Below are 20,124 nucleotides of genomic sequence, written 5' to 3' on the forward strand. Positions count from 1 at the left end.
TATGCTCCTCTGTTGAACTTCCCAGACCTGCTGGGTCTACCACAGTGAGCATGAGAGTCACATAACTGGGTACCTGCCTCACGCAGTGCCATGGGACCCCTGTGTGCCACGTCCCAGACACAGCAGTTAAGCAGCATTTATTTTCAGTTGTGGAATGGGCAGAAGGCCGTGATGCATCGGGGGAGAACACTATTTTGTACAGTAATACCCGCTTCCCAGCTTCAGTCCCATTCTTCACCCCCAGCATGAATCTTTCCCTACGACCCAACGTGTCGGACATGATCCTGATACATCTCCAGGTATAACCCTAACCGAAACAGCAAATAGGCAGGACAGTATACACCCACATTTTACTTTATGTGGTTATCTTGCCCTTAGAGGATTTTCTTCTCTTCTTGGACTGAAAGTTCAGGGCCTGCTGGCACAACTTCAAAACTGGACATGGGCTGGCCCTGGCTATACCAGTATCTTCTGGTCTGCCTCTAGCTCTGACCAAACTCCAAGGTTGCTCATTCTGTTCCCTTCCAGTACACACACTTTTTTAGGGGCTAGACTACTAAAGTTGTGAAACTGGTCCTATATTTAGAATTATGATTTAAGCTGCTTTTATTATGTGCAATTGTTGTACACTAAGGAAGCACTAGTTTGTTTTTTTATAACACTTCAGCATCATTATCTCTGAAGGGTATTAAAATATGCACTTGGCTACATTTATGATGTTTAATTGAACTTTTATTAGTTTTTTTTTAAATGTATCCTCATAAAGCACCATACCACAGTAAGAAATAATGTTCAAGTGGAAGATTATGTAAATGAAGCAGAAAATGCTATAGTTTAGTATTTAGTTCATGTAAAATATAAAAATTAGATGAAAAACGTGCTTTTGAATGCAGTTATAATTAAAATTGTATATTTGAGTCTCAGCTATACCGTACTCTGTAAATACCAGCAGTTGCGCTGAGTTTCAAGATTATGTTGCAGTAGATGCCGATAAATTACTGTACGAAGCAAAGCTTTTATTGATTCACTTTGTTTGATTCTCTTCCCCCTTTTTTACTGCACGAGTTTACATTTTTGCAATTATCTGCTAAACTGGAGTAAATTAAATTCACAGAAGGTAGCAAAAGACAAAGGTGGCAGAGATGCACTGTAATGGCATACAGCTAAATAGGATGTTGAGGGAGAACCATACACACACTAGCATTTTACCTGGGTAATAGTAACACCACTCTCAGGAGCTCAACAGTCCGGAAATTCTCAAAGGCTGCTTCTGGAACGGGAGTAATTACCATGCCCACAGCCATCTCACCTCACGCTGGGATCCTGTGCAACATAACAAGGGATGGAAATGCTGTATTTCCTGCTGGTTTTCGACAAGCTCCCACAGAAAGTGGTGGCAACGCGAGTGAGAGAAATTCTGGACAGTAGCAGATTGTTTGATAAATCTCGTCCTGGATTCAGCCACAGACATGCTACTGAGGCTGCCCTTGTCAAAGTCATAAATGGTTTGAATACCACTGCTGAAAAGGAAGCCTGGCCTTGTTTGTACTATCAGATCTAGCCATGGGGGGGTTATTCTGTAAAAGGCTGGATTCTGTTGCAGTGCCTAGGTGACTGGCTAGCATTGACTGAGAATGCGTTGAACTGGTTCCAACAGTACTTGATTGCTTTCCCCAATCAACATAGTAGGGTAAATTCTCCTCGAGAGCAGCCAGTTTCACATAATGACACTTGATCCCAGGGAGAATTCACCAGCAGCCTGACTTAGTTGGCACTGATGCTTTACGCTCTTTCTCTTGCCTTTCAGAGAGATATATGAGATGCATTAGAGCAGTGTATTAGAACTCCTTTTTGGCTTTGTTGAAGAGGACTATATTTCTACAAGTACCAACAATCAGATATTCAGAAACAAAAGAGGGGTTTTTTTGTGCAGCCAAAATTATTAATAGTTAAGTGTTAAATATTAACACTTGTTTTTACCTGTTAATTTGAAGTCAGACTTCTTTAAATTTTAATTTTTTTTTAAATAGAGGCCTGAATTCTGTTTGTAAATCTGGAGTGACAGTGCTGACACCAACAGATACAGACAGTTGCAAATAACTTAAGAGGAGAATCAGACTCAACTGCCTGAAAACCAGAAGTCAGGGAATATCTTTCCGTCAGACTTCAGTTTATATTTATGACCAGTAAGCTTTTTACCCTAACAAAGAGACTCCAGTGCTAGTACCAATTTAACCCTGTGGACATTTTCTCTACTCCCTGGCTTCTCAGGCTGTAGTGAGGCTGTGATCTGCAGAAGGATTACAAGCCTTAGACCAAAGACCTGAAAAGGGGTTTATCCTCAGATCTTTCTGAATCTCTTGTGTGAGGAAACAGATTTACTTCTCCTCAAGACACCTCTCAATAATAACATACAGTATCTGAAATTATCATGCAGTGAGATTACCTGTAAATTCTTCAGTCTGAGGTTATCACCAATTCTCTAGAGGGGCCAAGTTACAGAGGAAATTTGGTTGAACCTTAATGTTTGTAACACGTACAGGTTCTCAGTCACTGTAACTTAAGGGTCTGTAAAATCAGATTATGATTAATAGAGTATTCGTGAACTTCACAGATGCAAAATAAGCAGTATGCAAAAGAGCAATCCTCAGAACTTAATTTATGCATCAGCTTTTTCAGGTGTCTTCATATGTCCATGAACTGAGGTACCCTCCTGCCTTCAAGGAGCATACAGAAGAGAAGGGTTTATTTTGTTTCTTTGCTTCATAACATAATAATTTAAACTAGTATACTGTATTTAAAAAGACAAATGACTTTCTTATACAACAGTGGGAACCTAAACAAAACTGAATTTGGGACCTTTCTTTCTCATTAAAAAAAAATAAATAAATCCAAGCACATCCTTATTTTGTTTCAAAAATGATATAAGAAATGCAGTTCTATGCAGTGTACATAAACGTATTAAATTTATAGAATATTTCAGCTTTCCATTTTCACACATACATTTGTAATCTGAATTGCAAGTTTATTAGCATGTAGCGATCTATTGAAGAATAGAATTGCACGGATAACATAAACAGATCAGAATTTGACTTAGCATGTTTATTAACACTTTTGAACAAGCACTGTATAAGCAACTAGAAGATATACCCAACCCATTTTTTCCTAATGAATCTTAATTTCTGTTAGTCACCCACTGATTTGTAAATCAGTCTTGAATTTTTCCTGAGAAAATATCTAAATGTTCCTACTGTGAATATATATGCTTTGCTTAACAATGGTCTTTTAATAGCTTCTTTTTTACATTAGGCTTCCCCCAAAAACAATTGGCCTTAGTACAAACTGATGACTTCAATTTTTGCACATTGTATTATGCCCAGCTGTCCTATAGCAGGGCCCTCAAAGAAGGCCTCTTGGCTCAATGCTGTACATGCCTACTGCTAATGCCTTCCTTGCTAAGCGTACTGGAGAATAAATCCTGCTGCAAGTTGAAAACCATTTTGCAATTAACTTACTTATAAATAGACCATAATTACATTGTGTTATCTTGGTTTGTTTTTACAGCCTCTTCCCATGCTTCAAATAAGCAAATTATATATATAGTGCTGAGTGTCATATGGGAGGGTATATTGCAAAGGATACATTTTAATGACCTGAATTTGAAAGGATCGTGTAAAGGTTCATCACTTTGATTATTTCAGAGAGCTGAGACCACTACTTTGTTGATTTGGTCTGCTTTGCTTTGTTTTCTCTCTCTTCATGGTAAACTATCTTACCTGGGTCATTTCACAAGACATCAATTGTCTTGAGAGACAGGACATCAATTTTTACAAATTCTTTCAATGGTTCTGAAAACATAGCTATTTTTCCGCATCAGACTAACACTGTTGCAATGTCTATTATTTCATAATTGACCAAAATAAAATCCAGATGGTTTGTATTATTAAGATAATGTTAACATCTTGCTGGGTACAGAAAGTATTTGCAACTGTAGTAGGTTATGAGATACTGGGACACAAACCTGTCTTTAGTCCCCTTTCTGACCTACCAGCTACAGTAAGCTAGGAAGAAATTCTATTCTAAGGGAGAACATTTTAAAGAAAGATGGAAAAAAGGAAATATTTTTCTTCGTATCAAGCTTCTTAGGGCAGACGTCATTCAAAATTATCCAGACTTCAAATTTTATTTCTATCTAATGATATTTAGCCTTCCTTTTCTTCAAAATAGGGTTATGACTAACCTTCTGTGATGCAATTAAATCTCCTTGAAACTGTGTGCATGTAAGTAGATGGAAACAGACTAAGTAGACACACTAGCAAATACCCTTATTGTCTCAAGGAAGTATTCATGGCTGTCCTCTTCTGTTGAGAGGCTCCCCCTTGTTCCCACTAATCTGTTATGGATCTAAAAGTGCTCTTACTGCTGTCAGCAAGAATTTTTGATTCATACATCCCATTTTTATATCTGTATCTTCTCTGACTCACACACAAAAAAAAATGTTTTTAAATAAACATGCTGAGAAATCCCAATTAAAAAAAAAAAAAAAAAACACTAGTTAGGATTGCTAAGTGGCAATACCGTATTTTTGATGAAACCAAGCTCTTAAAATCGTGAATAGCAAGAACATCACTATTCATTCTTCAAATACTCAAAAACGTATCTCATTTTCACTAGAAGGGCAAAGGGAAAACTCTCTAAGTATTTCTAAGAAAATGATTTTGCAAGGATAAACCTCCTCCTCTGAGAGTGACCAGGAGTTTGCCTCCAAGCACATGGAGGTACTGTCTCCCACAACATCTTCATGAGCAAGCTCAGGAAGTGTGGGATAGATGAGGGGCCAGTGAGGTGGATTGGGAACTGGCTGGATGGGGAGTTTGGGGTTGTGCTCAGAAGTGTTGGAGTGATCAGGAGTCCATGTGGAGGCCTGTAGCTGGCGGTGTCCCCCAGGGGTCGGTACTGGGCCCAGTCTTGTTCAATTTACACGTCAGTGAACTGGATGAAGGGACAGAGCGCACACAGCAAGTTTGCTGGAGTAACAAAGCTGATACCCCAGAGGGCTGTGCTGCTGTTCAGGGGGCCTGGACAGGCCAGAGGGCTGGGCCGAGAGGAACCTCATGAAGTTCAACAACGGCAAATGCAAGGTCCTGCACCTAGGGAGGAATAACCCTGTGCACCAGTACAGGCTGGGGGCTGTCCTGCTGGTCCTGGAGGACAGCAGGTGAACCATGAGCCAGCAATGGGCCCTTGTGGCCGAGAAGGCCAATGGTGTCCTGGGGTGCATTAGGTTGTTGCCAGCAGGTCAAGGGAGGTGATCCTGCCCCTCTACTCAGCCCTGGTGATGCCACAACTGGGGCATTGTGTCCAATTCTGGGCTCCCCAGTACAACAGGGATATGGAGCTACTGGGGTGAGTCCAGAGGAGGGCTGTGAAGGTGACTGGGGGACTGGAGCATCTGTCATAGGAAGAGAGGCTGAGAGAGCTGGGACAGTTCAGCTTGGAGAAGAGAGGACTTGAGAGGGGATCACATCAATGTTTATAAATATCTGAAGGGATGGTGTCAAGATGATAGGGCCAGGCTCTTTCCAAGCTCTTTTCTGTTGGCCCAATGATGGGACAATAGGCACCTGGTACAGATTGTAACACAGAAAGTTCCAGCTAAATATGAGGAAACATTTCTTTACTGTGTGAGTGACAGAGCACTGGCACAGGTTGCCCAGAGAGGCTGTGGGGTCTCCTTCTCCGGAGATACTCAAAACCCTCCTAGATGTGATGCTGCACAATGTGCTCTAGATGACCCTGCTTGGCAGGGGGGTTGGACCAGATGATCTCCAGAGGTCCCTTCACATCTCAACTCTTCTGTGAGTCTGCGTGATTCTGTTAAGGGTACGGCAGTAACCACAGTATATGCTGAGAACCAGAGCACGTTTTGGCTGAGTATTATAAGGAAGGCCATGTCCCACACATAGGAGACTGGAAGAATCTGCAAGGTCAGGAAATGTGAAAACTTTTATGAGAGGCTTGAACTTAAGGTGTTAGGTTATGTACTGCAATGACATGGCAAATGGCTCTCTTCACAGTGATTGAGGAAGGCACAATAGAGAGAGCTTGTGGGAGGAGGTGAAGAAACCTGCCTCAACCAAGAGGAGCTCACTGGGGTATTGCCAAGGAGACATCAGTTTGTGTTTTCAGTTTGAACAGAAGTGGATAAGTCTGTATCAGAAAGGGACTTGTGAATTTCAGCACAGAGGTAGCAGTTGAATTTGTCCCCTACAGTCAGTAGGTCAGGTAGGTTAAGAAAGGGATGGAGACTCCACAATTTATTCCAGGAGAAATCAATGGAAAATTTCACAGAATTTGGCACGAGCAACACCAGTGGCATGCAGCAGGCAGCCTAGCACCGAGTAAACAGCACTCTCAGCATGCTTACAGATAAGAGGGAGAAGGAGGAAGAGATGGTAGCAGTAGAGGCAGGCAGACTTAGTGTGTATTTTCAGAGTGGAGACATTTAACACACACTTGTTTTGTGAGGAGGGAGAAGCCGAGGCAAATGACAGTGTACAGAGAGGAGTAGAAAAAGAGGTAAGCAAACACAAGGGAGAGAAGAAGATGGAGTAACTCGTTCCGCTTAATGCTTGCATCCATTTGGCAGATCAAAACTGCACTAATTTGGGAAGCAGTTTATATAATCCATAAAAATGCATTTTATTAGCTTTTTTTGCTTTGAATCACTGACTTCTAAAGAATGAGAACAGCCATAAATGCTATTGTCTCCACAGGCAGCAATTTGAAAATATAAGATGCACGGTTACATGATAAGTGTATTTTCTTCATAAAAAGTGTTTGCAAATCAGGTTTAAAATAAGGGAAAAATAACTTGAAAATATTCTGCACTTCAGAAAATAATAAAGTGTCTTCTTATTTTCCCCTGGTAGGCCACGCAATGCAGATTACTTTATGCAGGAAGCTAAACGGAAGAAGCATAAAGCAGATGCAATGGTGAGAACATTTTCTTTCCAGTTATGTTGCTCCAAATTATTTGTGTAATGCAGTTTCTTCATCAGTGCAGTATTGCTGGGGTAATTATAAAATCTATTATAAGGATGGCTAGGCTTGTTAAATTAAGAAATGTTTATATAATCAAATGTTCATAGCCCAATAAACTATGACTTAACAAATAATGACTTACTGAGATAAAGGCCTGGATAAATAAAACTTTCCATTTATTCCTTTGCTTTAATTAGTAACTATGGTAATGGAGACTGTATAAGGTAACCACATACCTATCTTCTCAGTTTAACGAGCTGGTTAGGCTCTATAATTTCATCCCAAATTTGGTCTGGTGCCCGAGGAATTTGCCCTTTTTTGAAAATTCTTTGTCTCTCCAGTGCCAAAAGAATCCTAGTTTCATGACAGACCCTTCCTAACACAATCAGAATCACACAAGGCATCTGTTTAACCCTAGAGAAACATGTTTCATACACAGGAGTGCTGCAACAAACAGGTTCTTGATCCTAGCTTTGACTTAAAACCATAGTCAGAAAGACCCTCTTGAAAAAGAGGAAGCTGGGGCTATATGGAGCACTAAAGTGATCCTCTTCTTTCCAAACAAAGACATTCAATGAAGTACTTGGTGCTCCAGGAGACCTCTGCTTAGCTTTCTCTTAGCTTTCTCTAATGCTGTGTTTGTCTACCACTAGGAATAAGCTAGCACGGCATTAAAAATGCCAGGCTTCTGGCATGACAGACAGATGCAATATATGGGGTGGAACCCTGCATGAGTAGGGCTATTTTCCAGGTAGGGGTAGCTGGAGTCCTGCCTTACTCTGTTTGCACTTTGTGGTCACAGGAGCAAGAAAGAAGAAAGGTAGCTCACACCCTGTTTCTTCACCTCCTTTTCTCAGTTGTGCAGAGTATAAAATGGCAAAGGAAGCAGAAGTGGGCCCTTAATTTAGGACACTAACACTGAGTTTTACACTTTACCTGAGTTTATTAGCACAAATTTCCATGGTTTATTCAGCTCCATATTACTTTAAAGCGAGTCTTAAATCAGAAAATATTGTGGAGAAGTACAAATGGTACATTTTAGTGTGTTGCTTTAAACAGAACAGAAAAAAAAAATCACTTAATATGCAAAGTAAATTCTGTCTTAGCCTGAAGAGAAATGTTTTTATGGTAGACTCCCAGAAATAGGAGGTACAAGCATTATTCTCTGCTCTGCCACAAATTTGCTGCATGAAAGTCACTTAGGCACAGTTTAAACAGCCTCCCATCAGAGTCAGGTGATTGAAATATCCTTCACATTCAGCCTTCCTTCACAGCGGACCAGCATCTTACTTACACCCTCTGAATCGCTCTTTGCAGGTACTTCTGCCTTCTTAACTGTGTAGGGATCCTGGAAGAAAATGGCAGCACTTTGAATCACCTTGCTGGGCTCAATACCTCCTCTTTTGGCTCTGCAATACCTAATATAGGCACTTAGAGTGAGCAGCCTGAAAATGACTCTAAGTCTCTCTGCTCCTTAGTCCCCCATCTGTGAAATTGGGATAATAGCACTTCCACCCGCACAAGAACGTCAGGGAGAGAAATATAATAAAAAGTTTGTGAAGTTCTCTGGTATGATCGCAATGGGAGTCATATAAGAACCTAAAATAGATTGAAGCCAGTGTGCCATTCCAAACTTACTATTTAAAATCTTTATCCCTTAGAAAAGAATAAGGTCCATTAACCTTTCACTGTGTGCATCAGATTTCAACCAAATGCATCCAGTCCATTAATGGGCTTTATGTACCGCAGGAGTTCTGACTGAAGGAAAGACAAGTCAGGACAAAGAGGTAATAGTATGATTCATCTCTATCCACATCAAAAAGGAAATTCTGAGAGCAGATAGGTGGTATGTAAGTGTACACATCTGAACGTTATGTGCACATATGCATATACACTATCATGGAGGTCATACATGTATATATATCTGTTTAAGCACACAAATACACAGAGTCAAAGTATGGACAATAGGAGAAGAAATGGGGCAAGAAAGAAGAATGTCAGGAGAAGCTAAGGGAGCAGAGCAGTCCCTGAAAGAAAAGGAGGATACAGAAAGTAAAATCCCAACAAGAGGTCAAGCTGTGCTGAAAATGGTAGGGATAAAGAAGAAATGAGGACAGAGATGAGCCTTTGAATAACACAATGTTAGTAGTCAAACTGCTTAATTCTGATTCTCTTAGTTGAAGATATTCATTACCTTTCTTTGTTGACTGATGAAAGACCGCATTTGCAAAGAGGTGTGAAACTGTTTTTACTGGTAATGATGCTTGAAAAGCTGGTGCAAAAGGCCTGGTGATTCACGGAATTCCCAGCACTGGAAGATCTTTGACAAACATCTGCCAGGAATGCCTTAGGCAGAGTGGATCCTTCTTTGGACAGAAGAGTGCGGACCAAATAACATCTCATAGCCTTTTTCAGCTCTGCTTTCTGTATCTTACAATTTTCAGTGATGCACAGATTTTGATGGGCTTTAGCTTTCTCATAGAAAAACTTATGAATCTGAAGATATGCTCTCTTGTGTTAAGTTTATAATTCATGTTGAGAAAATCCCATGTTGAGACAATCCCTTCAAATGTAACCATATCTTGATGATTACACTATTTCTCTGTGTCCTTATTTTTTCCCTCTAGGTGGAAAAGTTTGGAAAGGCACTGAATTATGCAGAAGCAGCACTATCCTTTATTGAGTGTGGAAATGCAATGGAACAAGGCCCAATGGAATCTAAATCCCCCTATACAATGTATTCAGAAACAGTTGAACTCATCAGGTAGGAAGGGAGGAGATGACTGCAGGGGTTACTCTGTTCGTGCAAACATGCTCACCTACATCACCACATAATTCCCTAGATAACAGTAAAAGGGGAGAATTGAGGGCCTCCCAAGTGCCTGGTCAGTCATATGTAACATGTATGGATTTTCTGTGATTTCAGTGGAAATTAGGAAACCACGTAGAATGCAAAATAAACAAAGCTTTTCATATTACTTGAGTTGCAAATTACTTCAAGAGTTTCAAGATATAAGTCCTGTGCTCCTCAAAAGTAGAAAAAAACTGCTACATAATACTAAAACACTCATGGAGTAGTAATTTGCAAGATGTTGAAACATGTTTAAGACTGTAGTGTAATGGTTACCTGAAAGAAGAAGTGAACAGTGGTAGAAAAATTGACATTTGAGGTCCATCTGTTGTGTGTGCTCCCACTGTAGCCAGCGGAGTCCTGAGAGCTGTCCAGCTCTTATTCAAGCAGACCCCCAATTTGGTCAGCTGCATGGCTCTCCAAATAGGACAGTCTAGAGTCCAACCTGCAGTCCCTACGAGGAAAGTTTCTGTCTCATAAGTTCTTTCCTCCGTTACAGTTGGTACCAGTAGTTAACATTACTGGCAGCTCTAGTAGGGGAAAAAAAAGGTCAAAATCATCCCAGCACCTGAGATGAGACTGGGAGAGAGAGTCCACAAGAGAGTCCAGCCACACTAGCAGAAAAAGCTGTACTGTCAGTGACCATGGCATAATTGCTCAGGACAGTCAACCATGCAGGTCTCATCAGTGCTAAGTCCATAGAAATTAAAACAGCTTATTTCTTAATCATATTCATAATGAAGCAAAGCTCCTAAAACAATTGCATTCTTTTGGATTTAGTGTTGATGCGATGATTTTCTCACATATGTTAACAATTCCATTGGCATTTTATTCCACTTAGGGCTGTCTTCTCATGCATTTCAGTGGATTGAGGCCAGCTTTCTAACTGGAAGGTTATTAAACAAAATAAAATTTTATTTTTTTTTAGTAGGAGAATAGTACAGTGCATCTCTGCATTTCTTCCCTTCTTTTTTTCAATACTTGCGCCATCACAGGCAGAGAGCTCTTTCTTTGTCTGCCCTGTCTTTTCTCATGATAGCAAATATATGGTCCTAACTCTGGAAATGAATTTTGCTTGCAGATCCATAGCTTTCAATAATGTGTGTAGCTGTGTTTGTGTTGTAGTGTGAATTGCTTTTCATCTCACTTGCTGTGCAGCTCAGAAAAATATACTAGGTTTACCAGGTATGCCTGTTAAAACAAAATGTTCACACTGAATCTTTGCACGGGTATCAGGATTAAAGTTTGAAAACAAAGATAAGAAAAACCACAAGCAGCTAATTATAGGGAACAGGTATTTTTCTGGAAGCAAGCCCAGAAGCACTGTGTGTTGTCCTAACCTTGCCCATTGTTCAGGTATACAGCTGGAAGCCAAGATTTCCAGAAACTAATTTATGATTGCATAGCACATACACTCTTGAAACAGCAGTGCTACCTCTGTGGATGTTTAATATTTATAGAATTTGAATGTAATGTCATACGAGCAAAAATAGCTCCGAGCCACATGTTCCCCCTCTGCTGTGCTCTGCTTGGAGGTGCAAATCTGGGTAGACACGTTCAGAATTGGCAGGGTGAGGGCAGCACCAGCTTCAAGGCAGGCTGTCGTCTGCCTTCGAACACTGTGAAAACCTTCCTGCATGAACTCTGTGTAACCGGGCTCCACGGCAGTGGAGGTTATTGGGGCAGGACAGCACAACGAGCCAGGAAGCAACACCTTGCCCTCTGGGCTGTACTGACAGATCAGGTCAGGGGAGTTGCTGCTGTATAAGGCGTGCAGGAAGGCACTGTTCATGGCAAAACAGCTCCAAAACACAACCAGAAAAGGATATGTGCGTTTGGTAACTTCAGCAAATACTTGTAAGGGGGCAGCTCGAATGACATTGGTCAGCATAGCTCTCTCAGGAGCTGATCGGTAACATAAAGCTGTCTCAGTTAACTCACGTTGGCTTCTTTCCTTTTGCTCAAGGTACGCGGTGAGACTAAAAACCCACTCAGGCCCCAACGCCACGCCAGAAGACAAACAGCTGGCAGCATTATGGTTAGTAGATCAACATTTCCTCAAAAGGCTCCTCAGCAGTGAGCCAGTTCTTGAAAATCAGATGCTGGACGCAGCCAGATAGGATTATGTTGTCTATTGAAATAAAGAGAGTACTTTCTGCTCCGGGAAGGTCCAGCCCTTGTATCCCTGTAGCGGGTCTGCATTCTGTCTCTGTAAATAAGCAATTCGTACTTATTGACTGTGACAGGTCAGCTATGGTGCACCAGCATAATTAATTTTTAAATGCCTGATGGTTTGTTGTTTTTATGAGTGATGTACTTTTGTACCGATAGTTTGGTAATTTTTTTGTGGCTGACATTTTAGGCTCAATAATCGTAAATTATATTTACATTTCCTGAAGAGAGATACGGTGATGGTGATAATTAAACCTCCTGGATTACCTTCTAAATTGGGAGTTCTGGATATACGCAGGCACCTTAAATTCTATAGGGTGGTTCCTGATTGCTAGTAAAATGCTAAAATGTTATTAAAATCAAATTTTAATTTAATATCTATGTAGTTAATACATAAAATACCTATTACATGGTTACTGATTCTCAGTAAGTGGACATTTACAATCAGCAAGTGTGTTTTTAACATCTATTAACCATCTGTTAAAAAATCCAAATTAAATGCATCTTTAGCCTCCACAAATAAAGAGTCCTAATTAATCAGTTGCATAAAAAAAAAAAAAAAAAAAAAAAAAAAAAAAGAACAAAATAATCAAAGGTGTTCGTTTCTTTTAAATGCCCTGGGTCTGCTGTGTGATTAGGAGGAGCACAGAATATACGAATGGGAATTGCTTTAAAAAACACTTAGGTAGGGAAAGAAGGGAAAGAAGGAAGGAAGGAAGGAAGGAAGGAAGGAAGGAAGGAAGGAAGGAAGGAAGGAAGGAAGGAAGGAAGGAAGGAAGGAAGGAAGGAAGGAAGGAAGGAAGGAAGGAAGGAAGGAAGGAAGGAAGGAAGGAAGGAAGGAAGAAGAACAAAAGAGAGAAGAGAGAGAAGAGAGAGAAGAGAGAAGAGAAGAGAAGAGAAGAGAAGAGAAGAGAAGAGAAGAGAAGAGAAGAGAAGAGAAGAGAAGAGAAGAGAAGAGAAGAGAAGAGAAGAGAAGAGAAGAGAAGAGAAGAAAAGAAAAGAAAAGAAAAGAAAAGAAAAGAAAAGAAAAGAAAAGAAAAGAAAAGAAAAGAAAAGAAAAGAAAAGAAAAGAAAAGAAAAGAAAAGAAAAGAAAAGAAAAGAAAAGAAAAGAGCAAGCAGCCAGCAGCCGCATGTGCCCGCACCTGTGAAGGTGACCGAGGCAGCTCGCAGGACGGGGAGGCCGCTGCCAGGCGCCCTCCGTCTGCTGAGCAGAGGCTGTCCTCCAGCGGCGAGCGGCTGCAAGTCACCGGCTGCCGGCGGCCGAGAGAGCCCGGCTGGGGTTTTTTGGAAAGCCGCTTGCCCTGGGGGTGGTTTAGTGAGGTCTGGGCAGCTCCTGAAGGTGGGCAGCAGGGCACAGCCCCGCGCTGCCCGCCTGAAGCCTCCCAGCAATTCGGAGACCCAATATCGCTTTTACAAACAGGGCCTCGACGGCCACAAGAGAAGTGCAACACATCGGCTTTTTGTTCCAAAAGCTGTGCTGCTGTGGTGCGATCCCACACGTTCTGCTTAAAAAATCTGACTGTGAAGAGGTGGTGGTGATTCTTGCTTCAGAAAATAGACAGGCACGCCTAAATCCAGTACTGAAGACATGAGTTTGTGCATCCTGAATGCTGATTATCAGTTATCATTATGTAAAATTAAGCACTGATTATCAGTTATCCTTATGTAGAATTAATAGCTGTTACTCTTGTTTAATTACATAGCATTAAAGGCAGCTGCAGGCTACCAAGGAGCATGGGGCACGCTGAGGTTCTCAGCCCGCTGCTGGCTCCATCCAGGGAGCAAACCAGGCAGGAGGCGTAGGAATGGCCCCAAGCCCCCTCCACGGCCTCCATCCTGGCCTCTCACATTGGAGGTTGCCCCACAAAATCCAGACAGGTCCGAGGCATTGCCTGTTTCCCAGCTGACTCCATCTGCTGGAAGAGGTGACTGGGGGCGCACAAAGTGGACCCCGGAGCGACTCCAGTTCCTTATATAGGTGCCAAGATATTTTGTTGTAGTCCTAGGGTAAGACACCCCAAAAGGCTGCCTTTGCGTTTGCAACAAGGAAGGAAATAAAAAATAAATAAGATATACGTGTTGGGTTCCAGGCTTGCAATGACTTTTTGACAGGCAAGGCCTTTGGCCAAGCGAGTGGGCTCCAAGTCAGGGTCAAGGCCTGGGAAGCCAACTGTGCAAGGCCAGCTGAGCACAGTGGGTTTCGTAGCACCCTTTTAGCAGCATGCTGATAACAACACTAAGCAGGGTGCCACCAGCCTTCTGCTGCCTGTTAGTTGGGGAATTTAAGACAATTCACCAGGATTCCTGTTTGGGGGCACACCTTACCTTCTGCTCTCCCTTTTGTTCTAGTTACCGCTGCCTGGCCCTTCTGTACTGGAGGATGTTCCGACTCAAGAGAGACCATGCTGTCAAGTATTCGAAAGCACTTATTGAGTATTTTAAGGTACATTTTTTAATGATGTTTTAAAATCAGTGTGTCTTTATAGTAAATACAGCATTTTATTAAAAAAAAAAAAAAAAAACAATAGCTGTGCTGAGTTTAGTTTTTGGCCTGTCAAGTCAGCAGAAGTATTACTACAGGCTCCCATTGCAATACTTGGTCTCTAGTTAGTTATATTGCCTTCACAAGACAATATACAAGTCAAGTCCCTTCAGGATGAGAACTTTATCATACCAACAAACAGGCATTTTCAGATTGTTCTTAATCACTTATCTAGTGCTATCCTGCGCTGCTGTGAGTAGGTTTTGGAGATTTTGCTCTCAGGATCCCCTCCAGGATTATACATCCCACTAGACTTCCTGTGGGGTGATGACTTTGATCCAGATCAGTCTTCAGCTGCAGGGCTTCCACTTAGCAGCGTCCATAGGTAAGACAGTGCAATGGGACATGTTCTCACCCAAGGAACTGGAAAAGAGCCCACACTGACTTCAGTTGTACAAGAGCATCAGAAGGCAACCAAACCACCTGCCTTGAACTTGCCAGAACTACTGGCTTCCCCTTCCTGTTTTGCTCCACCTGTACTACCTTCCTTCTCCACTTTCTGCCTGTACCATAGCCTAGTTATTGTGAATAAGGCAAGAAGTCATTCTGCATATTTCAATGTATTTTATTTGACAGACAGCTTTCCTCTGAAAGTAACTCAAGAACAAAACCTTTCTGATGGAGCCCTCTTAGCAGTCAGTCCATCCAGCGTTTGATCTACAAACAGAAAAATAGCCTCTATCTTTAAAATAAGAAAAAAATATGTACATACAAATGTTTTAAGAGAAACTGTTTTGGGAACCTGAATAACCATTTGTCTTTAAACATGGGACTCTTTTTTTTTTTTTTTTTTTTCAGAAGAATATACCTTGAAATGAAAAACATCCATCCTTTGACATTTAGTTAATAAAAAATTTCAAATACAAGCACAAACATTCACGACCAGATTCTAAACACAAAAAGACAGTGAAGGAAATTGACAGATCTGTTATTGTCAAACTGAAATTGAAGTCACTGTAATTGCTTCTAAAAATTTAGCAATATATAATTCAACATTATGTTTTTCTAACAATGACTTGATTTCAGAGGAAAGAAATATGTGCCCATTATAACACTTTATTTTTCTTTACCAATTCAGAGAATGCCTGCATTAAGAACAGGATGGTCAGGCTCTCAACCATGTAAAATGTCTCCTACTTTCGACAGAAACTGTTTCACAGCAAACATAAAATGGACTTTTACCCTGTTATAGCCAAGATAAGCTTGTTTTTTTGCAAAGCTCCTGCCGATGTAATGATAGTGTAGTTTCACATTAGAAAGTATTTTCACCTTTGAAAGTAAAAAATGAAAAAAAAAATCCATTTGCTATAATTTTCAGTGGAAAACAAGCCAATTCTCCACTCATTTCATATTTGGTAGCTAAAAGCTTTCAAAACCAAGTGATGTGAAATGCTGACTACATTAAGAACTTCCACATATATTATCAATCAAAGAAACATTTCGAACCATGTCACACATATTTTCAGGTAAAATTTGACATACTTTTATTTTAGAAAAGAAAAAAAATAAATATACTTTCAAGTATTTTATTTCCATTATATATATAAAAAAATAAAAAGCAACAGAGAATTAAAAAGCAGACACAGATATTCAGGAGCTAGGTGCATCCCAGAGTATAAAGAAACCAGGAGAATGGGTAGCAGTAAGAAAAGTGGGATAAGAGATGGTCTCTTATAACAATTGCACTCTCTTCAGAATCCTTACTGCACCCTTCTGGTGCAGAATTGAAAAGAGGCTGGAGTAAAACATCTAAAACATGAGTTTTTTTGAAGTTGTACAATAAGGCAGAGGATAGTTAAATTTACACTGGAAGTACCCTTGATTCCAGTTTGATTTTCTCTTTTTCCTGCCTCCAAATCTGTAAGTAAATTACACGTACTCAGTTTCTCATACACTAGAAAGATGAAGGCAAGTAGTTCTGAAACAGACCAATAATAATAATAATAACACTGAAGGAAGAGCCCACTGCAGGACACTCCAAGTTTAATTTTTCATACCAGTTACCTGCAACGTAGAATGCCCAGTGTCAAAATGCAGGAAGGATGCCAGGACCCACACAGCACTGATGTGAATACTACTAAAATACCATAGCCAGTTCTCACATGTGCACAAAAGATGTGGGAACACAAGAGGAAATTCAGGGAATGCGTCAAAACTGAGTAAACAATCTTTTTGAAGAGAGGCTCAGGTGGTGTGTCCATCTTAGGTTAAGAGAGGATGTGATCGTTGTGTGTATGGAAATATCACTGATAATGCCAGGTGACATGCAGGCTTGCTGGCACCGGACCAACAAAACCCCAAAGCTAGCACTGAAGTTCAGAAAAATTCAGCCTTGAAATCCTGAAACAGATCTGTTTTCATAACTGAGAAGCCTGCTAAACAGTAGAATGGGACACAGGAGAGCAAGCAGGATAAATAGTGTTTTAGGATTTCTATATGACTAGCTATCCTTTTTTAAAAACAAAAACAAAAAAATGTTTCTGGGTTTCTGGTAGCAGTTCCATGACTGGTGGAAAAGGGATATGCACATTGAGTGACCTTTTGGTTTTCTGGTTTTCTCTATTGCAATAAATTCCAGCCTAAACCTCACAGAGAGTCCTAACAGCACTTTCTTCTGAACACCCAGGATTTCTGTCAAAAGGCTCAGTATCAACTAGCATGTTTTCCTAACAAGCCCCAACCCTGGGTGTTTAATAGGATGTGATTTGAGTCTGTGCTACAGCACTGCTTCATCACAACACCAAATCAGGCCCAGTGGCTTTACTGCATTGTAAGACTTACCTACACCATTTTTTTACATTTTTTTTTTTTTTACTTTTATGCTGTTCACTGTTTTTCATTTTATCGTTTTACATGTTATGTGTATTATGAATTATTTTTCTTTTACAGAATTCATCAAAAGCTGCCCAGAACCCATCTCCTTGGGGTACCAGTGGAAAGTAAGTTCACATGTCACACGGAAGCTTAGATCAGATCGGTTGTCAGATATTTCCTGCAGTATGTTCTGATACTCACATGTTTTTAAAACAAGCATCCTCTTAACTAATGGTGTTAACATCTGATTTCAGGAGCACAGGAACTCCATCACCCATGTCCCCTAGCCCTTCTCCAGTCAGCTCTGTAGGGTCCCAGGGGAGCACAGGGGCCCCTTCCCCATCTCCTATAATCAGCATCCCACAGCGCATTCATCAGATGGCTGCCAACCACGTCAGCATCACCAACAGCATCCTGCACAGCTACGACTACTGGGAGATGGCTGACAACCTGGCCAAGGAAAACAGAGGTGAGTGATTCAAGGCAAAGGTCTACTCTAGAAGAATCTCACATGATTTTGATCACAAAAATAACTGTTTTGATAGGAAACCTATCTGCAAAGTAGGACTGCAGAGGTGATTGTTTTTCTTCAGCCTGTTCCTAGTCTGTCCCAAAATTGCCCCAAAATGCAATTTTGACAGCTATGTCACTCTGAAGCATCTTTATATCACCAACTTCTTTTTTCCTTCTGCAGCTGGTCAGGACTGGGGGCAGACAGGTCACAGACATAGCTGCGTGTAGTATTCACTGCCATCTAAGTAATTCTGGATAGAAAGGTTTGAGAGAATAAAAGCAGCTTTCTGTGCCCCAAAGTCATAGATCTGGACAGGATGCATCCAACCAGACCATGTCAAAAGCCAGGAGCACCCTTCCTTTCTGCAGAAGAAATGAGCACCTCTCCATCCACCCACCCAGCCTACCCCCATGCAGACACAGATGGGATGAGGTGCCCTCACTCCCTCTTCAAAGCAAAATTCTCTCAGCTGAGCTGCTTTCCCTGAGTGGGTGCCTCATCATCTGATGATGATAAAGTATTCCTTGGTTTTTAGGCTATGTAATTACGTATTTAAGACAAGGACATGGGCAGGATTCAAATCAAAATGAGGACACCTAAGCATAGGTGTCTGTGAGCTGGGGGGGCTTATCTCCCATTACAGTTGATAGAGCTTTGTTCAATACAAGCAGCAGAGCTCAAAGAGCTGCTCAGTTCACCCCAAAGAGCACAGAGGGATACAATACACTTTCCAAACTATCAGTAGCAAATGCCCTTTTTTTTTGAGGTGTCCTTTCCTACACTGCTGCTCCAGAAGTCTTATGTATGTCCTGTGTTAGGTCTGCCAGCCCAAACTGTATGTATCAACTGCCTGAGGACATCTCAAACAGGCGTTATATGCCTCTGCATAGGCAACTGAATTAAGTCCCTCATGGCTAGCTAGGCAAATTACTACTTAGGCTGGGATGAACATGTCATAGAGGTCTCTATTTGTCCATCAAGGTATTTGGATATCTAGTATATGTATAGACAAACACTCGTGTTTAGACTTTTACATTTAGTTGTCCTTAATCTCGGAATAAATCTTGCCCAGCATCTGTTTGCTTTATCAAGACAATGGAAGTTAATGAAAGGCAAAGCCGAAGAACTCACTGTTTTGTTCCTTCAAAAGAAAATTGTTGTGCATCAGCCTGTAACATCATGAACCACAGGGCTTTAAAATTAATCTCACCAGCACTAAACTTTCATTTCCATGAAACGTTCAGCTCGACTCAATTTGCAAGAGAATAAAATCTATTAAAGGTTGACAAGTAGCAAATACAGCTTCACTCTTCTGATGCCGAATCTTTTTTCTTTCCCTGTAGATTTTTTTAATGATTTGGATGCATTGATGGGACCTATCACCTTGCACAGCAGTATGGAGCATTTAGTTCAGTACACTCAACAAGGACTTCACTGGGTGCGGAATAGCGCTCACTTGTCATAATGACTGTGTGCCATTCACATGGACTGTATACCTTTCATGGATAATTCAGTTATTCTGGACACTGTGCTACAAAAATAGTCAACCACAGCATTGATCCAAACAAAGGTGAATATTTCTTCAATGTTGAGCAAAATTTTTCCGAGTGTAGACATGTATCTGTGCATATGTACAATATACAATGATGTCTTTTCAGAATGAATAGTTCTGTACCGCTCTCCAAACATTTTCATACGCTAGAAGTACTAGAAGAACTGATCTTGATGCACAAAACATACCCTTTCTATTCACGGGCTGAAAAACGCAGAAACCAAAATCTCATGGGTTGATTGAACCAAGTGCAATAAGCACAAATCCCTGTTCAGGAAAGCTCTCAATAGACTCTTACCTTTAAGCTTGTACCGAAATCCCATTGACTTCAGTAGAGCTTAAGCACATATACGAGGGCTTTCCTGAACTGGAATGAATGAGGGCAAATCTCTGCCATGGAGAACTTTTACTGCGAGCACGGACACTTCACAGAAGTTCCAACAATAATGTTCCATCTCCCTGTAACCTCCCCACTGGGGCGGGCATGCAGAGGAGTTGTGTAGCCTGCATTAAGTTGGAGAAAGACGGCATTCCTTCATGTGCAATAACTTTCAACAAATTGCATGCATTTCTTTATCTCCTGTCTTTTTAAATAACTTTACCTCTTGTTCAGCTCCGCACCAACAGTACAACC

The 20,124-nt window shown here is 40.9% G+C and overlaps 1 protein-coding gene across 1 annotated transcript in view; it reads left to right on the top strand.

Moving 5' to 3' along the window:
• Window positions 1-19,403, top strand: part of AFF3 (ALF transcription elongation factor 3) — a gene marked incomplete at both ends in the record, with an annotated part of 325,435 nt that extends 306,032 nt beyond the window's left edge. Inside the window, 7 exons of the mRNA XM_084282865.1 lie at window positions 6,933-6,996; window positions 9,672-9,808; window positions 11,862-11,933; window positions 14,418-14,511; window positions 17,500-17,549; window positions 17,679-17,893; window positions 19,282-19,403. Coding sequence (XP_084138991.1) covers window positions 6,933-6,996; window positions 9,672-9,808; window positions 11,862-11,933; window positions 14,418-14,511; window positions 17,500-17,549; window positions 17,679-17,893; window positions 19,282-19,403 — 754 coding nt within the window. The remainder of the gene's footprint in view (window positions 1-6,932; window positions 6,997-9,671; window positions 9,809-11,861; window positions 11,934-14,417; window positions 14,512-17,499; window positions 17,550-17,678; window positions 17,894-19,281) is intronic.
• Between the last annotated feature and the right edge of the window lie 721 nt (window positions 19,404-20,124).

This window comes from Netta rufina, assembly GCF_964035555.1.
Source record: "Netta rufina genome assembly, chromosome: 1".
NCBI lineage: Eukaryota > Metazoa > Chordata > Aves > Anseriformes > Anatidae > Netta > Netta rufina.